At 42.3% G+C, this 24,183-nt stretch overlaps 3 protein-coding genes, 1 long non-coding RNA gene and 2 other non-coding genes across 7 annotated transcripts; 2 read left to right on the forward strand and 4 right to left on the reverse strand.

Moving 5' to 3' along the window:
- Nucleotides 1-399: 399 nt before the first annotated feature.
- Nucleotides 400-2,640, reverse strand: lncRNA:CR44344 (long non-coding RNA:CR44344). Its single transcript, NR_124597.2, has 4 exons — nucleotides 1,923-2,640; nucleotides 1,138-1,552; nucleotides 939-1,080; nucleotides 400-692 (listed from the first exon to the last, which is right to left on the reverse strand). It is a non-coding gene; the product is annotated as a long non-coding RNA:CR44344 (long non-coding RNA).
- A 2,692-nt stretch (nucleotides 2,641-5,332) lies between these two features.
- Nucleotides 5,333-5,404, reverse strand: tRNA:Ala-TGC-1-1 (transfer RNA:Alanine-TGC 1-1). The gene has a single exon. It is a non-coding gene; the product is annotated as a tRNA-Ala (tRNA).
- Nucleotides 5,405-5,773: 369 nt separating this feature from the next.
- On the forward strand, nucleotides 5,774-5,845 carry tRNA:Ala-TGC-2-1 (transfer RNA:Alanine-TGC 2-1). Its single transcript has one exon. It is a non-coding gene; the product is annotated as a tRNA-Ala (tRNA).
- Nucleotides 5,846-8,151: 2,306 nt separating this feature from the next.
- Nucleotides 8,152-18,730, forward strand: CG10939 (uncharacterized protein). Its single transcript, NM_079973.3, has 2 exons — nucleotides 8,152-8,585; nucleotides 17,448-18,730. The coding sequence occupies exon 2, from the start codon at nucleotides 17,456-17,458 to the stop codon at nucleotides 18,344-18,346; it is 891 nt and encodes a 296-aa protein (NP_524712.1). The 5' UTR covers nucleotides 8,152-8,585; nucleotides 17,448-17,455; the 3' UTR covers nucleotides 18,347-18,730.
- A 132-nt stretch (nucleotides 18,731-18,862) lies between these two features.
- Camp (Cathelicidin-like antimicrobial protein) lies at nucleotides 18,863-20,986 on the reverse strand. Of its 2 annotated transcripts, NM_137360.2 has the most exons (4): nucleotides 20,800-20,986; nucleotides 20,434-20,614; nucleotides 19,596-20,360; nucleotides 18,863-19,542 (listed from the first exon to the last, which is right to left on the reverse strand). In NM_137360.2, the coding sequence occupies exons 1-4, from the start codon at nucleotides 20,905-20,907 to the stop codon at nucleotides 19,040-19,042; spliced, it is 1,557 nt and encodes a 518-aa protein (NP_611204.2). In that variant the 5' UTR covers nucleotides 20,908-20,986; the 3' UTR covers nucleotides 18,863-19,039. The 2 variants fall into 2 exon arrangements, with proteins under 2 accessions (NP_611204.2, NP_001286523.1); NM_001299594.1 differs by lacking the exon at nucleotides 20,800-20,986 and having other exon boundaries at nucleotides 20,434-20,709.
- Nucleotides 20,987-21,816: 830 nt separating this feature from the next.
- Vajk4 lies at nucleotides 21,817-23,763 on the reverse strand. Its single transcript, NM_137361.4, has 4 exons — nucleotides 23,662-23,763; nucleotides 23,324-23,554; nucleotides 22,691-23,170; nucleotides 21,817-22,548 (listed from the first exon to the last, which is right to left on the reverse strand). Exons 1-4 carry the CDS (start codon nucleotides 23,668-23,670, stop codon nucleotides 22,282-22,284), a joined length of 987 nt encoding a protein of 328 aa, NP_611205.1. The 5' UTR covers nucleotides 23,671-23,763; the 3' UTR covers nucleotides 21,817-22,281.
- Nucleotides 23,764-24,183: the final 420 nt, after the last annotated feature.

Consider the following 24,183-nt stretch of genomic DNA (forward strand, 5'->3'; position numbering starts at 1 on the left):
GGTGACAGACAGTCAGCCAGCCAGGCAGACAGACGGACAGACGGACGGACGGACAGTCAAGCAGCCGGGCAACAACAAGAGCTAAACAAGATTAATTATACCTGAAAAGCCAAAGTCAGTTTTAGACCAAGTCGTGGCCTTTTGACTTTTCCACGCTGGCAGCGGTTGGAGTCCTTGTCGTTGCCCTCGAGCGTCATTTAGTGTGAAAAGCGGCGAGGGGAAAAGGTGAAAGCGGTGGCGGGGGCGGCAGGGCTGGACAACTGAGCTATTTTCTAGACAAATCTGTTTGATATCCGAGTTATTGAGTTAACCAAAAGGTACTCTAAGAAACCAAAGCTGCAAAAAGTTTAAATGAATTACACAGACTTGTAGAATTTATTTTTGAGGTGAGGGCAATGTCAGTAGATAACTGTCCTATATTTGTTTGTTAACTGACATAACATTTAACATTTATAAAATAAAGACATTTCTCGAATATAATTTTGAAATATTTCATCTCCACATCCAGATAGTTTTGTAATCATTATGCGTCATCTCTGTGATGTCCTGGACTCACCAAGTCCGACTTTTTGTTTACCCAACTTGCTCTTGCTGCTGTTGCTGTTATTGTTGCCTAAACGCTCGGAAAATCGGAAAGCAGATAAAAAGCAGCTGAAGCTGAAGAAGTGTCGTCTGTGTTTGCCCAAGAAAAGCTGCAAAAAAAAGCGACACTTGAGCCAGGATATCGAGGAGTGAGCTACGGATAAAATAGGGTGTTGAAAAACAGAGAACGAGAACATTGCGGTGCAGGAACTTCAGTTTGGATTTGCTTACCTTTCGATTGATTGGATTAAATCGAAATTGAAGGAGTAAATCGATAAGCAAATGCTTAAGAAGATACCGAGAATCTCAAAAACAAAACTCCAGATAATCTGATTTCTTACAACAAAAACGTTTACCTAACTGCGATTATAATTATTCCAACTGCGAGCTAGAGCATCTGCCAATTTGACCCTTTTCCGCATTGAAAAAGTTATGCGAACTTTCTCCAGGCAATATGTTTACTTTCTATCGATTACGATGTGCATCCGGAATCGATTGCTGATTTACATTGATATATTTGAAAGTTTGCCTGCGATTTGATTGACCTCAGCTTACCAGCTCCTGCTAACGAAGCCTGTCAATCCATTATGCTCATTCCGCACACACAGCCCACTTAACCCCACAATGCCGACCGGGATTGTGCCTTTGGGCGGGCAGGGATTGCCATTCCCACATCACTATCCCAGTGGGGATGGCCAATGGCCATCGTAACGCAGGTGGGGGTAACCTGGTCCAAAGTGCGTCAAAACTAATGGCCACCGACAACAAAGTAAATGAAGCATGGCTCCCGGGGCCAGGACAAAACCAACAGGGCAGGCCAAAGAGGTCAGGACATGCGAGAGCCGACGGCCACGTCGTCCTCATTGCCATTCCCATGCCATTCCCAAGCCAAGCCACCTCTTCTATTTCCCATCCAGCAGCTGACCCTGGTGTCCTGATGCCCTCGCTCGTAATAGGCAAAATGAAAAATCTATAGAGTTAAATGAGTGAAAATCAGGAAAATGCATTAATGAATGAATGACAGCAGGCACTGTCAACAGCAGGGACAGCATCCATCTGTCCACTTCCCGTCCTGTCACTCGTCGTCCTTTTTCCGCACGAGAATGGGCCGCAGGACTTTGAGAGAGCTACGTGAGCGAGTGATCGAATGTGTGTGCGCCAAGGGAAAAGTTGTACTGAGAAAAGCGTAGATACATATGGTCAGTATGCAGGTAGTATGCATTCTGAAATAGTTTCAAGAGGATGCGAGGAAGTATAATTAAAGCAATAAATAGTGACAGATTTGGTCAAGCCATGTTAGAACGTTATAAATAACAAGTTCTATTGATTTCTTTTCTTACAGTGTAACTGTGTGTTGCTATGTGCGTCTTCCCGTTAACCTGGATGGACAGGTCAGCCTGGAGTTGTGCTCCCTGCTGAGTCTGCCTCGTTGGATACCTTATTTATGAATGCACACACGCGGGGGGTGGTGGTGGTGTTGGTGGCGGATATGGGCTTTGGAATGGGATGGCTTTATGGTTATATGGACATTGGGGCTGGGATCGGAGCTGGGTAATGCTGCTTGGCTTAGTGTGTCCTGCAGCAGGTATGGTAACCGATGTTCAACACGTACGCAACTGGTCCACGTCCGCTCATCCGGGTCCGTTGTGTTGGCATTCCTAATAGTCCGGCATCCAAACAGTTGCATCTTCTCCAGCGGATGGAGGCAGTGGGGGGCAGTAGCGATGCGGCTAACCGTTTTACCCACTGACAGCTGATGTGCAGCACTCACTTGTTAGCGTCGTAATGCTTCTGTTTTCGGGAAGTACGCACATCCTTGAATAATTCGGCAAGTTTTGCTAATGCTGCCTTCGAAATCCAATCGAGCATTCCTCGAGTTACCCCTGTTGTGCTGCACTCATTTACACCAGTCTTGGTTATCCAATGGCATATGCAACACCATCCACCACCTCTTAACCCTTTACTGCACTTAGCAAAATCGTTTTAGAACTTATGGTAAACAAATTAAAATTTGAAAAATAATATTAGCTCTCCAATTTTGTTAAAAGGAAAAAATAGAAAGATTGGGTTTTAAGTTTAATAAAAGAATATTTTGTAAATCGTAATATACCTAGATTAAAATAAGCTGAGAAAGCCTTAAACGCCCACTTTAGTTGATAAGGTCCGATTTGTAAAATTGTGTTACACTAATTGCCAATTTGGACAATAACATTCGTTGAGTGTAGAGCGCCCGCAGTGCAGCAAACATTTTTCGCCTATGAAAACGTTGTCGCATATTAACGTAATTAGTTCGTGGGCCCCATAGAACTTTGGCCTGGTCGACTGCAACTGCTGACCCAACCACCTGCCACCCCATTCCATCCAAACCCATCCAACCCGCTGCACACTCCCTTATGTGTTTGCGGTGTTTGGGAATTGTGGCCGGAATTATGATGTCCAGAACCCTGGCCATTAAGCCCTGCCCGATGAGCAGCCGTTGCGTGCGTGTTTTACATACGAATATGGCCAGCACCAAATGGCCAGCACAGTGCAATGCTGCTGAAGTACAGTGCAGTACAGTGCGGGCCATGGCTGTTAATTGAAACGTGATTGTGTTGCAGGTTTGGATTGCGTTGCCAGTATTTAGGTGGTGGGGAGGGGGTGTATTTTTGGGAAGGAGTAGTACTGGCACTGGTTGGCTTAGCCAAGCCGCTTCCTTTTTTGACACTTGCCATTGCAATTGTCATGTGCCTGAGTGCAACGAAAATAGTTGCGCATTTAAATTTTGCAGCAATATAATTTAGTTTATGCTTTTGGCCTTTGGGGAATTGAATTTGCACGCATGCACAATTGAATTTGAATGCAAAGTGGCTTCGATATCGAATGCATTATTAATTTACCACATACGCATACAGAGACGCAGACATGGAGACAAAGGCAGCAACTCACGCACAACCAGATGTCCTTTGGCCGGCATCCTTGGTCGAAACATCCCCCTCTTGATCAACACAACCCCATTCACCGAAAATATGTATTGGTTTTTCACTTTCGCAGAAAACCCCGACATTGATACTCGTCCTGCTGCTGTTGATGATGATGATGATGATACTGGGGCATGCAGGAAACTGCCGATGTAACCGAGAAAGAGAATTTTAAATGTGCATTTAATGTGATTAAGCCGGGGTCTTAGGGCCTTAGGTCTCCGACATCCAAGGGTCGGCCATTGCATTTCCAATTTCTTATCGGTCCCTGCACTTGTGGTTTCCTAATTAGAACTCGGCTTAACTGGGGTTTGGGGTCGGTCATACGATTATCAGGAATCACACAGAAGTCCAGGCACAGGCTCTAATAGAATTGTACGCATTAACGTTTTAATCGTAGGTGTGGTTGGGCCCTAATGCACTAGATTGAATGGGTGTTGATGTACTTATCGTTTATACAACTCGTAAAATATAATAATAATTATGATATAAAAATTATACCTAAATACATTCAAACATTCATTTTCTATTTCTCACGAAATTTAAGCACACAAGATAAATTTAATAGACACTTTACCAATTACTTTCAGCGAACAATGAGAATATTTCGTATTCAAAGACCATGAAATCAATAACTTAAGTACAACGCACAAATACAACACGGCTGTGCTTTTCCGGCGGAAACCCCAAATAGATTGAACACCCTTTTCCCTGTCCAAGGAGCCCGTCACGAAATTGAGGTTATGTCATTTGTTTAGTTTGTTGCCTCAATTATTTAGCAACAAAGGATACCGAAAGCAAGCGAATCGAAGCCTATCGAGAGACAGGACACTCGATTTGCAGGCGCACGTGTGTGAGAAAGTCCTTGCGGTGTTTATGCAATTACATAAATCCTGTGTGACAATTTCGATTTAGATTTTCTTTTATTCAAATTATGCCTTCAAGTCCATCAGGGGCCAGCACTGTTCAGCTCGGTTATAAAATATTTATTGCCGGCAAATAAATCCCACATACTGACACGAGCAGACGTCGTTATGGTAATTAATTTCAATCCAACACGAGACCTGGCATAATCTTATTTATGCGACTTGTGTCTGGGCGTTGGGATTTGGCATTTCTGATTTAGCATTTAGCAATTCGGATTTTCAACTTTTAATTTTCCCCCTGTGCTGCGTGCTAATTGATAGGTCAAGATGTGTGTAAGGAAAAGGAGATTCTGGCCTCTGTGATCGAGAAACATGTCAAATTCTTGGTAATCTTTCCCCTATTCAACCGCAACAAAATCAATTGCCTGTCCAGGGGCTGGCCAATATTTAAACTGCTGCTGCTACTGTTGCTTCTGCTGGGCTGCTTTCAAGCTCATGCAAAATTTAATTTTAATTTCGAGTCGGCAAATGTTGCAAAAGTGAGAACAAGCCAATTTCCTTTCACAGCAGTCTGGGTATACACAATTTAAACACTTGACTGCATTGCGGCTACGACTTGGGCTTAAATGTTGCCAAAAGTCAAACACCGGCCAAGAGAATCGTTCAAGTTTTCGGCATCCCCTCGATTTCCTTCCACTAGTCTCTAAAACACTAGTGTGTTTCTGCCAATTGACATGCAGACCTGCCTGGCAGCCGTAAATCGGCATAAATAATTCATTATTGCCGCCTCGTTGCGCATAAATCAAGTCTCCGGACCAGGCCCACACACAAGCGTCGGCTAGGCGATACCAGCTCTAAACGCATTTAAAGAACCGAAAATATGTAAGACACACGAAAAAAAAATTAAAAACAAAAAATATACTTTGGAGATGCCGGGGATCGAACCCGGGGCCTCTCACATGCAAAGCGAGCGCTCTACCACTGAGCTACATCCCCGATGTGAAACAGCTTGACCAAAATGCGTTTTGCATTGGGGGAAGGGGAGTCGATAAAAAACCTAGATTGCAGGATGAAAAGGATATAGTGAGATGGATACACATATTTTTTTCAAGCAAAAGAATAAAAACGCGTATAGGTTTTGAAAATAGTTCAATTTAATTTGGATGTATTTTATATATTGCAAAAAATAAAATACATTAAATAAAATCTAAAAACGCAACTGCAATAACTGCAATATAATTGCATTTATGCCACAGCGTAACATTAACACACATTACTAACGCTGTGTCAGCATTTCATTTGAGTTTGCTTACCCACCACCATTCGGTTGCTTCGTATGGGCGTTTGGCTCGCAAGTTATTCAACGGGGATGTAGCTCAGTGGTAGAGCGCTCGCTTTGCATGTGAGAGGCCCCGGGTTCAATCCCCGGCATCTCCAAGTACAATTTTTTGCTTTTCATTTTTTTCGTGTTTTATGTACTTCCATATAAGCACCGATCGCGATGATGCTATTTTGCGGATTTGTCTCGTCCGAGTTTTGAAAAAGGCTATGCGGTCATGATTCCGATTCTGAGATCACAAAACCAAAAAAAAAATCGATTCGCTTCTTCGTAAAATCGATAAAGTGATCCATGTACCAACCAGGCGATCAGCAACGAACAGCAAGCGTCGTACCGCTCGCACATTTCCAACGCACCCGCATGATCGTTTCGAAACTGTAATGTGCACTGCTTGTGTGAATGCGAAGGCCAGAGTCGAAGCGAGATGGCAGTATGCAAAGAACCGAGACAAAGCAAATATATTCGTACATATATGCCAGCTAATGTGTGTGTAATTTTATTTTTATTTGTACAGCAGTGTGCGTGTTTCGTTCGAAAGTTAAATTGAATCGGTTCCGTTGGCTTTCTGGGTTTTTCTGGCCGCCTGTTCGGTTGCTTAAGAAGATTGAACGATTTTTGCACGGTTTGAGTTTTGAAAGTTCATTTGAGTTTTCTGTTTGGGGACAATTTATTTTGATGTGGTGGTGAATTTTTGTACCAGGATTTGATTTTTATAATTTTTATAGAATTTCGCTTAAATCCGAGGTGTCCTCTTTCATTAGGTTTTCAACCTCATTGGAAATGCAATTTAAATCATTTATTACGAAAACCCCTGTAGGATTAAAGAAAACTTTTTTATTGCAGGTTCCCCAAAAGTTTTTGGCAAAATCTCAGCCTTCGCAGCTCTGCATTTGCATCTTCTTTTTCAATTCTTTGTTTTTGTTGATTTCGTTTTTTGTGCATATAAATTTGTTGCCTAATCCGGCGACGTTTTCCCAGGGAGTTGCATTTAAAGCGCCATTCGCTATAAATATTCATGCAAATCGGCAGGGAGCTAAGAAAGTGCCACCCACCAACCTCTAGAGATAAACAGGTGAATCGGCAAACAGAGCAGGTGGCGCCCATCGTTCGGCCTTAATTAAATGTAAAGGCGTTGCGCTTTAAATGCAATTGCCCTGCTCGCTAAGTGGGAACTTATTTGCAATTTCATAATTGCCAGCACTAGTTCTATCTGCACGACTGGCCGCCCTTGCCGTTCCAAGAGTTTGTTGGTCCAACTTTTTCAAAAACTAATTAAAACGATAAGGGCAACCGAGTAGAGCAGCGAAATGTCGCCGCGGAGTACCCAAAAACGCGAGCATGACACTGAAAATAATTCATCTTGTGTTTAAAAACCATCTTTAGAACAGGATTCTGAACTATAAAAATGGTTATTTTTTTAAATATATACGTAAATTTTTTTCATAAATGTTCTAAAATGTTAAATGTTAAAAATACCACCATCAATCATCCCCAATTTTGTTTGTAGTGGAATGTGCCGCTGGAACTTTGACTATTCCATTGCGATGTTTATCCAAAGATCTGCCCAAATTTGCATTAGCACACGGCTTTTGTTTGTCTCCCACACGTGGAGTGAAAAGAGTGTGCCAAGGGGCGATGAAAGTCAATTTACTTGAATGCCCAGGCGGAAATTAAATAAATTCTATGAGCACACGTCAGGTGCGCCAGGCCGAAAATGACAGTTGTCAGCTGTCAAAGCAGGGCCAGAAGTACAGTTGACCACATATCCATAAGCGTCAGCTCAAGGACCTAATATCACTCAATAACAGCGATTCTCATTGCATGGTATTTACCAATGTTCCATTACACTTCATACATTTCGTTTAGAACTGGCTTCTTTCTTGCAACGGACGACAAAACCAATTGGAATTGCACCCAGTGCCTTCTCGTTCATCCCTCTGATTGATTTCCATACAGGTAATGCAGTGGCTTGGAAACATCGTTGGACACTGCTGATAAGAGGACACAATGGGATTAAAAGGGCCCAAAAGTGAAGACAACAAAGTGATGGGTTTTACGGAAATAAAGAGCTTTGAAACAAAGTCATCATACGATAGGCCATAAAGTGGTGTAATTTCGTGGAGTTAAATAAATAATAGCTAATAAATTGCGTTAAGCGTATTGGTTGCACTGCTTAAAACATAAACATTTCAGAACATTCAAAAAGTAGTTTCTTTTAGTTTTCAGATTTACCATTGAAGCCGAAAAATCTCTCGCCCTCGAACTCCCGTGAAACTCACCACAGTGATCTGCGGACTTTTCTACTCTCTTTTCCACCACGCTGGCCCAAAAGTATGCAACACAACACACATAACGATCGGGGCTTACTTCGGCTCTCACCTGCCGCGGACGCTTCAGCAACCGAAATCAGTTACGATTTGCCCGCGAAAGCGTTAACAACGTTTCAACGGATCTTCAGCGTGTGAGATAATATTACATACGTAGAAATAATATCAGGAAGGCAGCAGCAACAGCAGCAAAAACAACGCGAGTAGCCCTCTCTCTGCGCCTCTTTCGCCTGTCAACAGTTATTTTAGCCGATTGTTTTGTGTGACTTTTTCGTGTGCTGTTCGCTTTCGTTTCGTTTAGCTGTTCGGCAACTCCTTCATTTCATTAAAAATAGTAAGGCCTTGTAACAACAACAACAAGAACGACGACGTGTTTATGTGTGTGTATGTGACAGCGTTTGCATACGGAAAAGAGTAGAGAGTGCAACAATAATAACTGCAACAAAAACAGAAAACTGAAAATCAACAGCAACATTTGAAAGGGAATCGTTTCTACTTGTTTGTTTAAGCGGTAAGTCGAAAAATGAAATTTGCAGCCTTGAGACAGTTTTAGAGCCACTGAACTTGAGCGAAATGCGAGCAGAATATCAATTGATCCATTGGAATTACTACGGACAAACGTAACAAAACAACGTGCTAAACATAAATGTGCAAAAATAATTATAAAATCGCATTGAATCACTTGCCATGATTTAACCAAGTTAATAAAAGTCCATTTCATTTGCTGGTCATCGCAATTGAAAGCCATAAAAACTGTATTTTCAATAACTGAAATTAAATAAACAATTTACACACGCAAAGCGCTTTGGGGTGGGAAAGAGAGGACGATTTGGCTGCGGGAGCGAGAGGGAAGAGAAGCTGCAATCGGCCTTAACGATTACACTTAGAAAATTGTTATAATCGGATTTTCAGTTTAAATTTCAATTGATGAAACAACAAGGATTTGATGGAACAAGTCAATATTTTTTAAACTGAATCCCAATTAAGTCCATAGCTATATGTACAAGTATATCTTAAAGATACTGATAAGGGGATTATTTGCATTTGAAATAGTACACCCGCTAACAATAACTTTTTGCTCTCTGCATTAAAGCTGAATCAATAAACTAAATAAGCCAAATTAAAATGGGCTTTTATTGCGTACCGCTAAATGTGTTGCCCTGTTAACTGCTTTTGGCTGCACTAACCGTCGCACCGCCTTACATAATAATTGTTTTGATTTATATTGCCCCCTCTCACTCGCACGCTCTCGCACCATCTCTTTTGGGCGCATTGCATAAGGCCGTTGCGTTTGCAAATGCGACATGCATGCGATTTTGTCTCTTTCTTGTCGCCTATCACTTGGCGGCCTCTCTTTCTAACGCTATTCATAAATCGCTGTTAAGTTTGGCAGGTTTTACTCCCACTTCTTCTTCTTATTTACGACAGCAGACACTCCCCACCTGCAATTCACCTGAAAAAGCCCCGAAATCCCCAATCCCCAAGTGACAACTCTGGTATTCCAGCAATGCCTCAAAGCAGGTTTCTTTAATGGTTATTTTTTCTAGTCTTTTTCTCTGTTTTTGTTTAGACTTTGCTTTTATTTTAGTTTCGAGTCGCTGGTTGTTGTTGCACTAATTCACCGGTTTACTTCTTCTGATTTGCTGGTTGTGCATTTTTGTCGCGTGTATTTCTGGTTTTTTCATAGTTTTTTTCCCCCTCCTCTTTTGTGGGTTTTTCTATGGCACTTGCCACGATTAAGATCCAATCTTCGGCGTTCTGCGCTTGTCACTAGCTATGCTAATTCGATTAAATCGGTATTTAGCGATCGGGTTTTGCATTTATCGCGGCCACAGCCCGACGATTTTTGACACATTTCGCGGATAGAAAGATCTGTGCAAGATCAATGAGTATGTCAGAAATACAACCAGTTATTGAGAATTGGCCTAGAGATTGTGGAATTCGGCATAATAAGAATATTTAGTTTCAAATTGTTATTTAAATCTATTCTACGGGAGATTTCCACGAAATGAATAAGTAGGCAATTGTTTCAGCAATTCCTGGAACGTATTGAACCCCCAAACTTTGGTGCGAATAAGACTGATCGTGACAATTAAAACAGAACACTTTTATCCAGAATTTCCCTATAAAAAATGTTATTAATTAGCCAAAGCTAACTATGCGCTTTCCCAAAGAGCTCGAGTTCAATAAATCATTTGTATTTCTCACAGCAAACAGCTGATTGTGAAGGCCAAAAGTGATCGTGATTGCTATGATCGCATTTTCGAATTCGTAGCCTTGAATTCTAAATGAAATTCGAAGCAAAAATAAACAATGATAACCGTTGAGCTTCCATAGAATTTGCAAATCCTAAACCTATTTATCATATTTGGGCGAAAATGTAGTAGTGATTCATGCGGTTCCCACATCCATTCATTTGCATTTTGAATGGCATGCGAAAATCTTCACAATTGCAGCGTCTTTCCACAATGGATGTTACCTGAGTATAGTAACTGAATCTAGTACCTGAATATACAGTTTTCAGCTTTTGCAAACATATCTTATACCTTTAAGTGATTGTGTTAGCAAGCAACAATTTGCGCATTGTTTGTGCATTATTATTGTTTCTACTTAAGCTGCCGATCATCATTTTTTCTAAACGTTAATTTATAATATTCCCAAGGTCTTTGAAAAAAAAACACATTCGTCGCAGTTGAGATTCAAGATTATTATATAAAAAGACAAAGCTGCAAGTTAATATATCAAATCAAAGCTTAGAAATTTTACTTTTCGCTTTTGATAAACTTTCGAATGAAGAAGAAGATACGAAAAATAATGGTATAAATTATACAAAATATGTGCCTTATTAAATGGATGGGGCGAACAAACGAAAACGAAAGCCCCAATCCCGGTCGGAGTTTGGCTCCGAGTCTGGGATCTCCGACAGAAATGCTTTGCTTTCCTACTCCCTTTTTTTTTTATTTTGTTTGGCTGCTCGGACAAAAGACCCAAACGAGATTCAACAGCCGAAGAAACGCCTAAAACAGCAGCAGCAGCAGCAGCAACGAAACAAGTACAAAGCCAAAGATATTTCAAAAGGCCAGCACAAAGCAGCCAGCAGAGAGAAGACCAGACCCCGAGCAAACCCAAAAAACAGGTTCTAGAATCAATTTTTATTTTCTCAAGCTCAACCAAAAAATAACTACAGAAACAGAATAAAACGAAAATTCAAGTCGCAACAGGAAAGGAAGTTGAGAATTCGATTAACCGAAATTTTAATGCTCTAAAAGGGAGTAAAGGGCAATGTTTTATTTAAGGAATTCAAACCATTTAATAACGATTACCAAGTAATCAAGTACTATCATTAGGGAAAGCTTATATCTTTTAAGTCAATTACTCCTGATTACTTTACTTAAATAAAATAATAAGAGTGACTACTCAATTTTCCTGTATGTAGAACTGAACTATTGAAATAAAAGGATTTTCTTTAAATACAAGCAATTGATAGAAAATTTAGTTTCACTATCTACTACATGTAGCTCTTCTGAAAGAGTATCTCGAAAATATTCGCCGGCTGAACGCACGAAAAATATTTGAGGCAGCCGCAGCATCAAAATGAATTTGGTTAGGACCAGGTTTCTACAGATACAGAGATACAGCATCTAAGTGGCTCTCCCTCCCTCCGTTGCCCCTTTCCACAAAGCATCCCCCTCACTCAGGGCGATCTTAAACCTTATTTTTTATTATTTCGTTTTTTTTTCTGGTTGCTAAAAAGTTTCTGTACGCGGGCCGCAGTGTCGTCAGCCCGTCAGCCGTTGTATATTTTGTATCTGTATATCCGCGAGCATCTGGCGAGTTCGCTGGTGTGCGGTGCCACATGCACACGTTCTGTGAGATACATTGCGCCTAGAATTTTTCAGCCAAGTTTTATGAGCGTTTTTGCTTTCGCGAGGCAGCAGCGACGAAAACAAGTCGGTTACTACACTACACGCGGCTAACAACCAAAAACAATTTGTTGCATCTGCAAGACTGCTGGGGCAGCGTTTTAATTCTCTTTTTTTTTTTATTGACATTTCCTCTTGTCGTTTCGAATTCTATAATTTTACACGTAATTTCCCCAGCCGGCTGTTTTGCGTAGTTTATTTTGTTTTTGGCGACTCCGCAAATTGCTTATTAAAGTTTTGATTGATTGCTGAGTACGCCCAGAGAGATCCGTTGTACGTTAACTTGAAACGCTAAGAAAATGATATATGTACATATATACGCCTTGGGTTGGTCTCCTCTTGGGGTTTTCTCTTTTCCCATCGCATTTTTTTTCTGGCTAATGAAATGTGCGAAGTGTTATTGCAAGATTCACTTTTTTTGCCAACGAGTTTTAATTTATTACAGAGCAGGGTTATTGTTATACGGAAAAGGGCAGAGTAGAGTTAAGGAGTATTACTAGTTATTAGTTATGGTTGCTTAGTATAAAACCTGTTCCTTTGCTGACCCCATTTTGCATGTGACACAGGATTTACCTTGAGCAAATAAATATTTTAATGCACTTTACTTGTCATGGGCGCGGTTTGATTAGCAAGACAAGTGTGTACAGCAAAGTGTCTTCTTTTTTTCTCACCTGTCCCCGTGTGCAGGTGTTTCAATCGCAAAGTTGGCGTCTGAATCTCGACTTAAGGTTCGAGTTTCTAAGCGAGGCTGGCCCCGCAGGTCACATTCAGTTAGAGTCGGAGCCAGATTTACATTCACATTACAGCATTTGCCAGTGTCATTGAATAATATAGAAAAGCGCAGTTTGTAGAGGTAAAGACAGCTTGAGAGCATTGAGTACATTGGGCTAGCATTAAACATATTTTAACTTAATAAAGATATAACTAATATTTTCAAGTATTTAGCCAAAGAGCTTTACAAAACGTGTAAATTCCACTAGTTGAGATTCCCAAGAACTGCCGCAGTGTGCTCCACGGGTATTTACCTAACCAGTTTTCACCCATCGCGTGACAACCCTCCGATTTTGTCTAATACACCCTCAATAACTTGGACTCTAGTCAGAGGTATGCAAAGAGTAAATAATCATAACCAGTTTTGCAGAGTTTCCCAGCTGTACTCGAGGTATTTGCTAACCATTCAGTCAGTCAGTTGGAAGGCGCATCTTCTTCAATCTTCTCGCATCTGGAATCTGAGATCTTGAATCTTTAGCCAGAGGCTGCTAATGAATTTTTATGAATATCTGTGAAAGTGATTCATGGATGGTGGCAGTGGCAGTGTCACCACAATCGAACAATTGCTAGGTGCTAAACGCGACCGAAAACAAGTGGACTCTAATCACTTTGGCGTCATCTTACCAAAAAGTCCTCACATAATTAGCCATTCATATCAGCAGCAGCAGTGGACAAGGGCAATGGGCCAGAAATTCTTTAATTAAAATCAGGTTGCGATAAGATAGTCGTCTCGAATCCATAGAAGAGGAACAATATTTGATAACGTCAAACACGAAAATTAAAATGTGTCTTAAATTGTTAAGATAATGGGTGTGCAGTATAAAAACCGAATGAAAATCAATTATAGGTGTCCCGCCCTGAAGTTTGAATGGCTCAACATTGAAATGGATTTGATATATCTCATAAATCGTCGATCACGATCCGAAGATAGTGAAAGTTCTACCAGCTCTTGCGTTTCACTTTTTTATATGTTTTATTACTTACGTAAAAATCTGTGTTTGAGCACTCCAAAGTAAATAGGCGAATGTCGTCAGCCTTTGTTTAATTTATTACGTAGCCTTTAACTTTTAGTCACTTTTATGGCAAACGATGAAATTATCATCGTTTCTGCGTTTGTTTGTTGCCTGACAGTGAAATAATGTTATATGTTGATATTTTCAGCATTTTATTTAAGCAATGTGAAGGGTTTACATAATAGTTATATATATAAACCGCCAGCTTGGAATAGTTGTTTATTTATGACTTGACTAATTGAGATTTAGGGGAATATTAGGGTGTTAGAAACAATTACCTTATTACTGCGTTTTAACGCCAGGAGGTGGACATTTGGAACACCCCTTAGAAATAGATCTTCGAAAATAGAGCTGTATATCTATTGAGCTGACATTTTGAAGCACCTTAAATTATTCGCAAAACAGCGAAGGCAAGTTGCTGTCGAGTGAATCGACAAACCTTATAATATCTGATTACAAATCCGTTCCCATGAATTGATATCTCGAATGACCCACTCCCCACAATTCCAGACATCTCGAATGACTCATTTATTTAGCACTGGCTGTATGAATTCCTCACCTAAGCACAGATGATGATTTGCATTTCATTGTTGGGGGCGATAATCCCAAAATAAATCCCCCGAATGGGGCACTTGGTAATTTTATATTATCTTAGCTATTCGGCTGTTATTCTTTCTATTTCCTGGCTTATCAGATCTTGAGTTTGCATATTTACTCAAGATATAATTAAATTCGCTGCGAATGTGCGAAAATCTAACAATACACTGAGCCTAATTAGAATTCACTTGCAAGAAAGCCGCCCAGAGGAAAATGTTTCCGTTCGGAAAAATTCCGAAAAGTTCTCTATGGCTCCATGGTAAAGGGGTTATAACGGATATTGGGACAAAAAAGGGGAGCTATGGCTCGATCTAGAGAATCCCTAACCGAATCGAAATCAACTACCTGTAAGTGCCTAACGGCTAATTTGCTTTAATGATGAGAAACCGCTTAAGTAAACAAACAGCCAACAACAATGGCGCCTGCCATGCGGGTTGTCACGCGGGGCGGGGCTGTGGGCGGTGCTGATGGGGTGGTCGGGGGGATATGGGGGCATGGGGGGCTTTGTCCAGCGGCTGTTCCCCAAGCATTGTGAATGATAAAACCAGCTAGTATATGTGTGTACTTCATGCTTGATTGCAAATTCAATTAAAGTTTGCGCAGTTCTCTAAGCTCGAGAAGCGGAGAATAGAGGCAGAGAAACTGGAGTGTTGTTGGCCGGGGGAGTTGGAGGGGGGGGGGGACCAAAGACTGACAACGGGAAATCGCTTAGCAGAGCAAGCAAAAAAAAAATGGGTAAAAAACGATTTATGAACTTACGAAATTCAACAAAGTATGTACCTTGTCAGTCGAAGGTTTTCCCTTTGCCATTAGACGACGTAATATTTCTATAGGTATTTTCTTTAACAATCGAAATTAACCAATTGCCACACAAATCGTCTTGTAATTAGCGCAAAACCCCTGATTAATTTCAATAATTTTATAGCACCATCTTCAATTACATTTAATCGTTATTTTAATAATTGTTGTGTTGCTTATTAGCCACATGTAGATTTGTACTATTTATTTGTTTCGTTTAATTTCCGTCCCATCAATTCAACGATTTCTTTGTTTGTTGCCTCTGATGTTTTGTGACGTTTTTCCAGCCGTCAGTTCCGCTTCCTAATTCAAATATTAATCGGCTGGTTGAGAGCCATAAACCTACATACATGCGAGTATAGGCAATTATTATTATTTTTATTATTATTTCGATCTCATCCCGTGCAACGAACACACACGCACCCATACCCCTTCCCCCTGCCCCCTATCACGAAACTGGCAAATTGTCTTATTGTGGGTTCTGAATTGAATTTTTTTTGCGCCTCATTGTTTACCTTTGAATTGAATTAAAAATCGCTTACAATGGAAGCTGGCAACAATTGGCGGTGGGAAAGTCAAGGTCAGCCCATCCCCCCACCGCCCTGCGCGCCCACAGCCCACAAACACGAGCTCATCTTGTACCAATAAATTGGGCTCCAAAGGGGAGTGCGGAGGGGAGAGCGGAGCTAATGCCAACATTCATAAATCTTATGGCCAACGATGATTCAACTTTCGGGCTAAAAAAAAAATCCACAACAAACCGTAAAAAAAAAAAACAAAAACATAAATAAGTATATAAATAGAAGGCAAACGAAATTTAAGCTGAGGCGGAACACAAAAATGCTTTTGTAATTTGCAATGCCTGCGAATGCGACTGGAGTTTATTCAGTTTATACAGGTATTCAGGTATTCAAAGTTCAGGGCTTCGAAGTGGGCTGCTGCATTCACGGGCTAAAAATTACGGGCAATTAATACCGGAGCGGTGATTTCAAGTGCTAATGCCGCAATGACGTGAAGCGATGTGTGTCCCATCAGTAATTAGCACGTTAGCAAATCGAGTGCAACAAGTCGTCGGGAGTTTCGAAAACCCTTTTTTGTTTTCGCGAAACATGAAGATACACGATGGAGATAAGCTATTAAATATACAACAAACAAGTATATCTATTACTGAAATCCTACAACTCTTCTTGTTTTTGAAATGAAACTCAAAACTCTATTTATACTTATAGAATCTCTATAAAATTGTTTTTTGAAACATCTTCCCGAAAATCATAAGAAATTTATTACGATAACTATTTAAAATGAAATGTACACGTATTTTTCAATATATTCCTTCGCATACGCGAAACCCATTTGCGAGCTAAAGTTATTCACGTTTAATATTATGGATGATATTTAACGAAACATTTTTGCAAGTTTTCAGGAAAATCACGTTCCTTTCCGGAAAGTGTGGCTGTGTGTGTGTGTTCGTGTGGGTGGTTGGGTTGGTTTGCGATAAGCGCGGAGTGCTAAATCATTTTTGACCCATGAGCACATGCATGTGGAATTTCTATTTACCCGTTTGCCAGTTTCCCAAAACCAAAGTGGAACAGCAACAAAAACAAGACCGAATCTTAAGCACGGCTATAAATGCTATTTGTCGAGCAATTACCCTTATGGCAAGTACTTGCCAGATATGCCCATCGAAACTAGTACCCCGAAATGGAGGCGCACTAACAACACGTACCTTTTGGCCGATCGGCCTTTGTATGGACCTTTCAGCCAGGGTCGATTTTTGGGGTCAGGTAATGTGGGTCAGCATATTGTCCAATGTCGGCCATTAAGGGAATACGCGATAAGCTGGCCAAAAAACTGAATGAACTGGAAGGTTTCTTATCTATCGCGGTAGTCGGTGCTTGCCATAAACATACGCACATACTTACATATGTACATATATGTGTATCTACTGGGCATTGCTCTACCCCTATAAAAAAAAAGAGAAGAACTTAGTACGATATTGTGACATTTCCATTCCAGACTCATGTATCGGTTGCCAAAGAACAATAGCTCATTATGAAATCTTGCATTTTATCAGCAAATGTTTCTGCGGCACTTGAGTTCCACAGACTGATTGGTGAACCAAATGGAATTGATCTTGCAAAGCATTTTCTGCTCCCAAACAAACATATTTTGGTATTTTTGCAAATATAGTAGTATATAGTATGATTTTTGAAACCAGTAAATAAGAAACTATAAATAGTGTAATACTTAAATATTTTTTTTTTTTTCCAGAAGTCAAGATGTCCACGCCCACTTCCCCGAAGACGCCCACACCGCCCACTTTGCCACCGGGCGTGACCAAAACATGTCACATTGTGAAAAGGCCCGATTTCGATGGCTATGGTTTCAATTTGCATTCGGAGAAGGTGAAACCAGGACAGTTTATTGGCAAAGTAGATGCGGATTCTCCGGCAGAGGCAGCCGGCCTGAAGGAGGGCGATCGCATCCTGGAGGTCAACGGGGTGTCCATTGGCAGCGAGACCCACAAGCAGGTGGTTGCCAGGATCAAGGCCATTGCGAATGAAGTCCGCTTGCTGCTCATCGATGTGGATGGCAAGGCCTTGGAGGTGAAACCGGCATCTCCGCCAGCCGCTGCGTGCAATGGAAACGGTAGTGCCAGTCAGAATGGATACGAGGGCACCAAACAGGAGATGCCCGGAGCAAGTGCCAATATCAGTAGCATCAGTATGGTGAGCACCAAGCGATCCTCAAATGCCAGCAGCATTCAGAGCGGCAGTACCATGAATGCCTCCGATTTGGATGTGGTCGATAGGGGAATACCGGCAGTCGCTGCTCCGGTGGCTATCACCCCGCCTCCCGTTCAAAATGGAAGTAAACCCTCATCGCCGATTAATAATAACACTTTGATGAGCACACCGCCACCGCCGTCCGCTACTAAGGCTGGCATCAACAACAATGGCAGTGTTTATAACACCAATGGAAATGGTACAAATGGCATGACCACACCCACTACACCACCCCCACCGACCAGTGGCTATAAGGCGGGCACCTTGCATTTACCAATGACGGCCGCCGAAATGCGCGCCAAATTGGCATCCAAGAAGAAGTACGATCCCAAGAACGAGAGTGTGGACCTCAAGAAGAAGTTCGACATCATTCAGAAGCTCTGAGACGAAAAGGGTAGCCCAACCAACTACTTGTTATAATGTCAGGATGAGGAGCTAGAGCTGGTTTTGTCAGGCATACACCACACCACACAATATACAATATGTTTAGCTATTAGTACGAAGAGTCACTTATTAACTAAGCAAGTTTTTAATTATTACCCCCTAAGAGAAAGAGCGACCAACGATGGTAGAGTAAACGGATATGATGGAGCACCTACCCTTGGAATATCTATACATTGTACGACATACGCGTATTCTTCAAATTCAAATATTGCAAACTCCGATTGGCAATGTTGCCCTGGTTCATTGAACAACTTTCATTGAATATGTACTTAGTTTTGCTTGTATTTTTGTAAAGTAAATAAAGCAAAAATATAAAAGAAATACAACTGCAAGTGTTTAACTATGGGGAAGCTGAACAAACAAGAGGACAAGTACGACTGTGGAAATCGAGAAACTAATAATGTTTTCGAAAATAAGGCACTTGAGTATGTTTCCAGATAAAAGCAAAAACCTCTTGAATGACCACGTAGTGTTTATTCTTTGAAATACTTTAAAATATACCCTTTTAATCGTACTTGTTAATAGTCAGTTTCTACATTGCATTAACAATACATTAAATTAAATTCTTAAAATAACTAGGACAATAACATCTGGTTGGCCTTTAAACAGACCTTCGCGGATGGCACTTCTTATTTAAGATTCCAACTCTTGGCGCTTAAGGTTGCATAGACCCGCAGCCACCACGATCATTTCATCAAGATAACCCAGCAATGACTTTTGCTTAATAGCCGAATTATCCAGCATGCGGAATTCCCTTAAATAATCTATCATATCTCTCATTTGGGCTCTACAGGCGGGTTCTTGTGCGTTGAATGTGGGTAGTTGAATCGCTGGAGCCCGCTTGGAAGTCAGTGCTCCGTCTACAACGGATAGGGATTGCTGGCTTGCTAGCTGGCCACTCAAACGCTGTGCCTCGAATTTGGTAAGTGATCGCTTTGGTTCCGCCGCCGCCTCATCCTCATCCGCTGAGTCGTGAGGATCTCCGAAGCCCGACCTGCGAGCACGGCGTACTGCTTTGCCTGGTTCCGCGCATAGTGTTAGGTAATTGGGAATGACATCCCGAAATCTGCTGGCCTCAAACAATTGAAGATCATCGCAACTACCAGGAAAGGCGCTAGACACATAGCTGATGATGCCTGAAAAGCGAGGGAAGTGTTAATGAAAGTACGCTGTTTACGCTAAAAACTACCATTTGTATTGATGCACAATATGAACTTATAGCTGCCGCTGCCCAATCCCAGATCTATCGGCACGTCCGTTTCCACACACTCGATCAACGAGCGTACATGCAACAGGTTGGCTCGGTAGTTCAGTGGGGTATGTTTGAAGCGCTCGTTGTGATGCCGTGCATCTGGCCAACGAATCAGTGGACGGAGGTAACGGGCCAGCTTGATAAGGGTGCGCTTAAATGTGTCCTCGACATCTGATTCGCTCAGCTCAAAGTGCTCGGCCAACAGGGCGAAGTGCTCGTTTTGTTTGAGTTTCCTTAGAGTCAAGCAACAGTCCAAGTGGGTGACATTAGCATTGCGGCAGATATGGCGTTTCAGCAGTGACAGGTGCTGTGGCGCAACACCCAAATGAAGCAGTGGCGCCTGTTCCACCAAACCAAGTGTCATATTTCGCATGCTCCTCTGCGGCTGGGGTAGCTCCCTCTTGATGAACACAGCTTGGCGCACGGCGGAGGAAACTCTCGCATCAGGTACCACAGTTGGTGTGGACTGAGTGGAATTCCTGCTACTGCTCGGCGTGCTTGGCGTGACAGCCGCTGAGTTTGGTGTCAAAGGCGCTGTTTGTGAAGGTCTTGTGGTTGCTTTGATGATTGTGTTGGGCGGCAGTGAATTGATGGCCACTCCCAGACTTTGAGTGTCCTTCCTCGCCAGCATCTGGAGCTGATGGCCAGAGGATCCACTCGGACTAGTCTGAACCACATACTTGGGTGTTTTGAGAACGGGATCTAAAGTATAAGAACAATATTTAAAAACCATTTGTTTATATTTCATATTAGTGTTCGATTGGTTGTTACTCACATCCCACTGCACCTGTTGACGATGTTGTTGTTGTTGCTCCCGCAGCCGTGGCTCCAGTCATCTTTGTTGTTGCTGCTCTCTTCATACTTGGCCTTATAATCGCTGGTATTTTGTTAAGAACTATACCACCTGCATTAACTCTCACAGTTGCATTTCCCGGCTCCGATTTTGAAAACGGTTTCTGTGCAAATAAGTAAATATAATTACCTACTTTATCATGATTTAAATTTTAAACAAATTGTGCTCAGCCCGTACGTATCACGTATTTCACAAAACAGCTGGTCAATAGCACCTTTTCACGATTTGGCAACGCCGAATTGTAACAAATAGGATGAGAGTTTATACATTTGACAGATTTTTGATTACCTTTTCGTTATCCTGGGAATCTGGTATTTTGGGGCTCAACACCACTGTGGGCTGTACGGCCACCACCATCCCCCTCGAAGTTCGAAATTTTGTAATTGTCAACGCCATTAAAGCGGCCTTAAAAACATCTTCAATCCAAGAGCGAAATGAGTTACTCTGGTTTGGCCAAAAATAATTCTATAACTGAGCTGCCAGATCGCATGCAGACTTAACAGTACACTGCTAACAGTTACTGTTAAAAGTACGCGCCAATTTTGAAAGCTCGAAAGCCAAAGCTTACAAAATTAACTACATTTAGTGAATACTCGATAGATAATTGCAATGTCTGATATTTCGAAATGCAGAGCAATTTGGCTACGCGCTACATTTACTGCCCCCAAAAATGAGGCCATTGCGCACTTGAAGTGCCGTTTTTCTTTGTTTTTGACTGCCTTTCGTGACTGTTACTATTGCAGTTCAATTGCAAATAGAGCCGTTTAATGTGCACAGAGAAAAATGTGTACAAAGAACGCCATTATTTATATCTAAAAAAACTAAAACTTTTAAAGAGAACAAAAAAAAAACGGAGCTTAATAACTAATCCTATTAGGATATAACTGCATATTTCTTTAAAGTATGCTACTAAATCTAAAAAAAAATTTTCTAGCAGTGTAACCATCAATTTGTTCGCTATCTATGAATTTGTTTTCCATCTCAATCTTTTATGCCATTATGACAGCCCGCCTTAATTGCGAAAATGTTGCCAAGATTTCAGCGAGTGTTGGCGAGTGCTTCCTGCAATTAATTTGGCAGTCCGATGACGCAACGGATCGCTCCTTGCATAATGAACTGGCCCCAAGAATACACAATCTGCACTGACAGTAAGTGGTAACTGGTTTTCATTCGCATTCATTTTCATTTTCCGCCACGAGCGTTACGTGTCTTTCGCATGGGGATTCGGCCATGGCTCGCTGGTTAATTTTCACTTTCACTTCCCCATCATTGCACCCGAAAACCCATTAATTTACGCCAGCTGGTCGGTGTTTCTTTAGCTTATAATTTAAATAGAAATCGTAGGGTCTAACACGATGATAAAAGTACTAACACATTTGGCTTAAAACTGATGCGGAAACCGTTTACGCCGGTTTCCGCCAGATCTCAATGGGAGTAGCTAGTTAGTTTGTCCTCTGACTGCTACTCCCCGCTGGCTCTCCCTCTTCTGCTCTGGCTCCTCTTCTTCTTCATCATCATCATCTTCTCCTCATCCTCCTCCTGGCCAAAGAACTCAGCGAATTCTTTAGGCCTCTCATCGGCTACATTTCCTCCCGCTCGTGTCACCCGTTCAACGTCCAGCTCAACGTTGCTGCGTGGATGCATCTGAGAGACACAGATGGACTGGCTGTCAGTGTCACGCCTGCTGCTCCTCGTACTCCTCCCTGTTCGTCCTCCTTCTTCTTGTGCTCGCTTTCTGTGCGTCTGGCTCTTGATATCAGCGGACGATCCCTAGTAGTGTCCATGGCCGTGGCTGTGGTAGTCGTGATGGTCCTCCTGGTGGTGCTTGAAGATTGGCACCTCGACGTGGTACTTCTCCGGCACTGGAATCTCCTTGTGGATGGGCACCTTCACCTCCGTGTAGACGGGAATGGGCTTCTCGATGGGCACCTTGACCTCATAGGGCACGGGCTTCTCGACGGTATAAGGAACCTTCTTCTCGACGGTGTAAGGCTGGGGCACGGGCACCTTCACATGGACTGGGTAGGGTTTCTCCACCTGGTTTGAAAATTGCGAGAAATGTTAAGTTTAAACAGTTGTGGGTGATATTTGATGGAATTTCATGAAACCTATGATGGTTTTATTAAGATTGTATTGATTTATTTTCGATTTATACGTTTTTTAATTGATCCTCACTCACCTCAACCTTGTAGGGCTTGTCGACGGGAACCTTGACCTCATAGGGCACCTTCTTCTCTACGACAACGGTGTACGGCTTCTCGACCTCCACATCGTAGGGCTTGGGCACTTCCACATCGTATGGCTTCTCCACCTCGTATTTGACTTCATAGGGCACCTTCTTGATCACCTCGTATGGCTTGGGAACCGGGACCTCAACCTTAACCTCATGGGGCACCTTCTTGATCACTTCGTAGGGCTGGGGCACTGGTACCTTGACCTCATAGGGAATCTTCTTGATCACTTCGTAGGGCTGGGGCACGGGCACCTTAACCTCATACGGCTTGTCGACTGGCACCTTAACCTCATAGGGGATCTTCTTGATCACCTCATAGGGTTTGGGCACATGGACGGGTACTTTCACGTACTCCTTGACATGGACAGGCACCTTCTTCTCAACAATGTAAGGCTGAGGCACATCCACTTTCACCTCGTAGGGGATCTATTTCAAAGATTATGAAAGTTATGTTACATGGACTCATATAGTGATCTCCTTTCACAGAGTTTCAAGATAAATGTTATAGGGCACGGGGCTAAGAATATTTGGATTCAAAACTACATCATCAATGCCTGACTTTGATGGTTAAGGACTCACCTTTTTCTCGACGGTGTAGGGCACGTGCTTGGTGACCGTGTATGGGACGGGAATCTTCTTCTCGATGGTCACCGTCTTGATGTGCTCGTGGTGGGGCTGGTAGTGGTGGTAGTCGCCCAGATGGAGTCCTCTCTTCTCCACCGTCTTGCCATCGCCCTCGGCCTTCTTATCCTCAACGGCTCCGCCACAATGGGCCAATGCCACGCACACGGCGAGACAAGGAAGTACGAACTGCAATGGATGTACAAGATATAGGCACGGTTCACACTCTGATCACTGGGAATCACTAGATCCTCGCTGGGATTCTGCACTTCCGCAAACTATCCACAATCCATTACCATTCGCATTGTTGAGCTGCTGATTCGACGTCTCACGGGGGAACAATTACTCCACAATTCGCTGTGCTGCACGGGTAACGAGATCCAAGCTGGGACTGAATCGCTGAGCCGCTGCACTCAGCTTATATACACCGAAAAATTGGACTGTCTTGTCTTTCTATATCTCGCAACGCAAGTCGACGGTGCGGCGCATTCGCAACTCTTTTGCTGCCCGCTGTTGATGTTGTTGTTGGGGATTTTGGCTTAGTAATGAAAAGTCAGTCGGGGGAACGGTGTTATATGAAAACAAGTTTCGGTTTCATTTTCCACCAGCGGGGTGGTAGGGAGGGAATGAATGTACGCCACTGGAGGCACGACTCCTGCACTCGAGATATTACAACAAGGTAACCGGGTCGTTATCCTACCAGACAATAGCTAGGAAGTGGAAATCAGTGGTACACAGACCCACATCAAAAATCGGCGGTGGCTTTGATTTGTTGGCCAAAAACCATAGCCAATTGGTGGCCGAGGCTTCCGTTTTCT

Source organism: Drosophila melanogaster, chromosome 2R (assembly GCF_000001215.4).
Source record: "Drosophila melanogaster chromosome 2R".
In the NCBI taxonomy this organism is placed as follows: domain Eukaryota; kingdom Metazoa; phylum Arthropoda; class Insecta; order Diptera; family Drosophilidae; genus Drosophila; species Drosophila melanogaster.

What these genes read in the sequence shown, in the direction of transcription:
- CG10939 (NM_079973.3), top strand. Translation starts at nt 17,456, where the DNA reads ATGTCCACGCCCACTTCCCCGAAGACGCCCACACCGCCCACTTTGCCA.
- Camp (NM_137360.2), bottom strand. Translation starts at nt 20,907, where the DNA reads ATGGCGTTGACAATTACAAAATTTCGAACTTCGAGGGGGATGGTGGTG. An exon ending in GTCAACAGGTGCAGTGGGAT is followed by an intron (nt 20,361 to 20,433) that starts GTGAGTAACAAC and finishes CTTATACTTTAG; the next exon opens with ATCCCGTTCTCAAAACACCC. An exon ending in ATTGTGCATCAATACAAATG is followed by an intron (nt 19,543 to 19,595) that starts GTAGTTTTTAGC and finishes CTCGCTTTTCAG; the next exon opens with GCATCATCAGCTATGTGTCT.
- Vajk4 (NM_137361.4), bottom strand. An exon ending in CCTACACCGTCGAGAAAAAG is followed by an intron (nt 23,171 to 23,323) that starts GTGAGTCCTTAA and finishes TCTTTGAAATAG; the next exon opens with ATCCCCTACGAGGTGAAAGT. An exon ending in ACAAGCCCTACAAGGTTGAG is followed by an intron (nt 22,549 to 22,690) that starts GTGAGTGAGGAT and finishes TTTTCAAACCAG; the next exon opens with GTGGAGAAACCCTACCCAGT.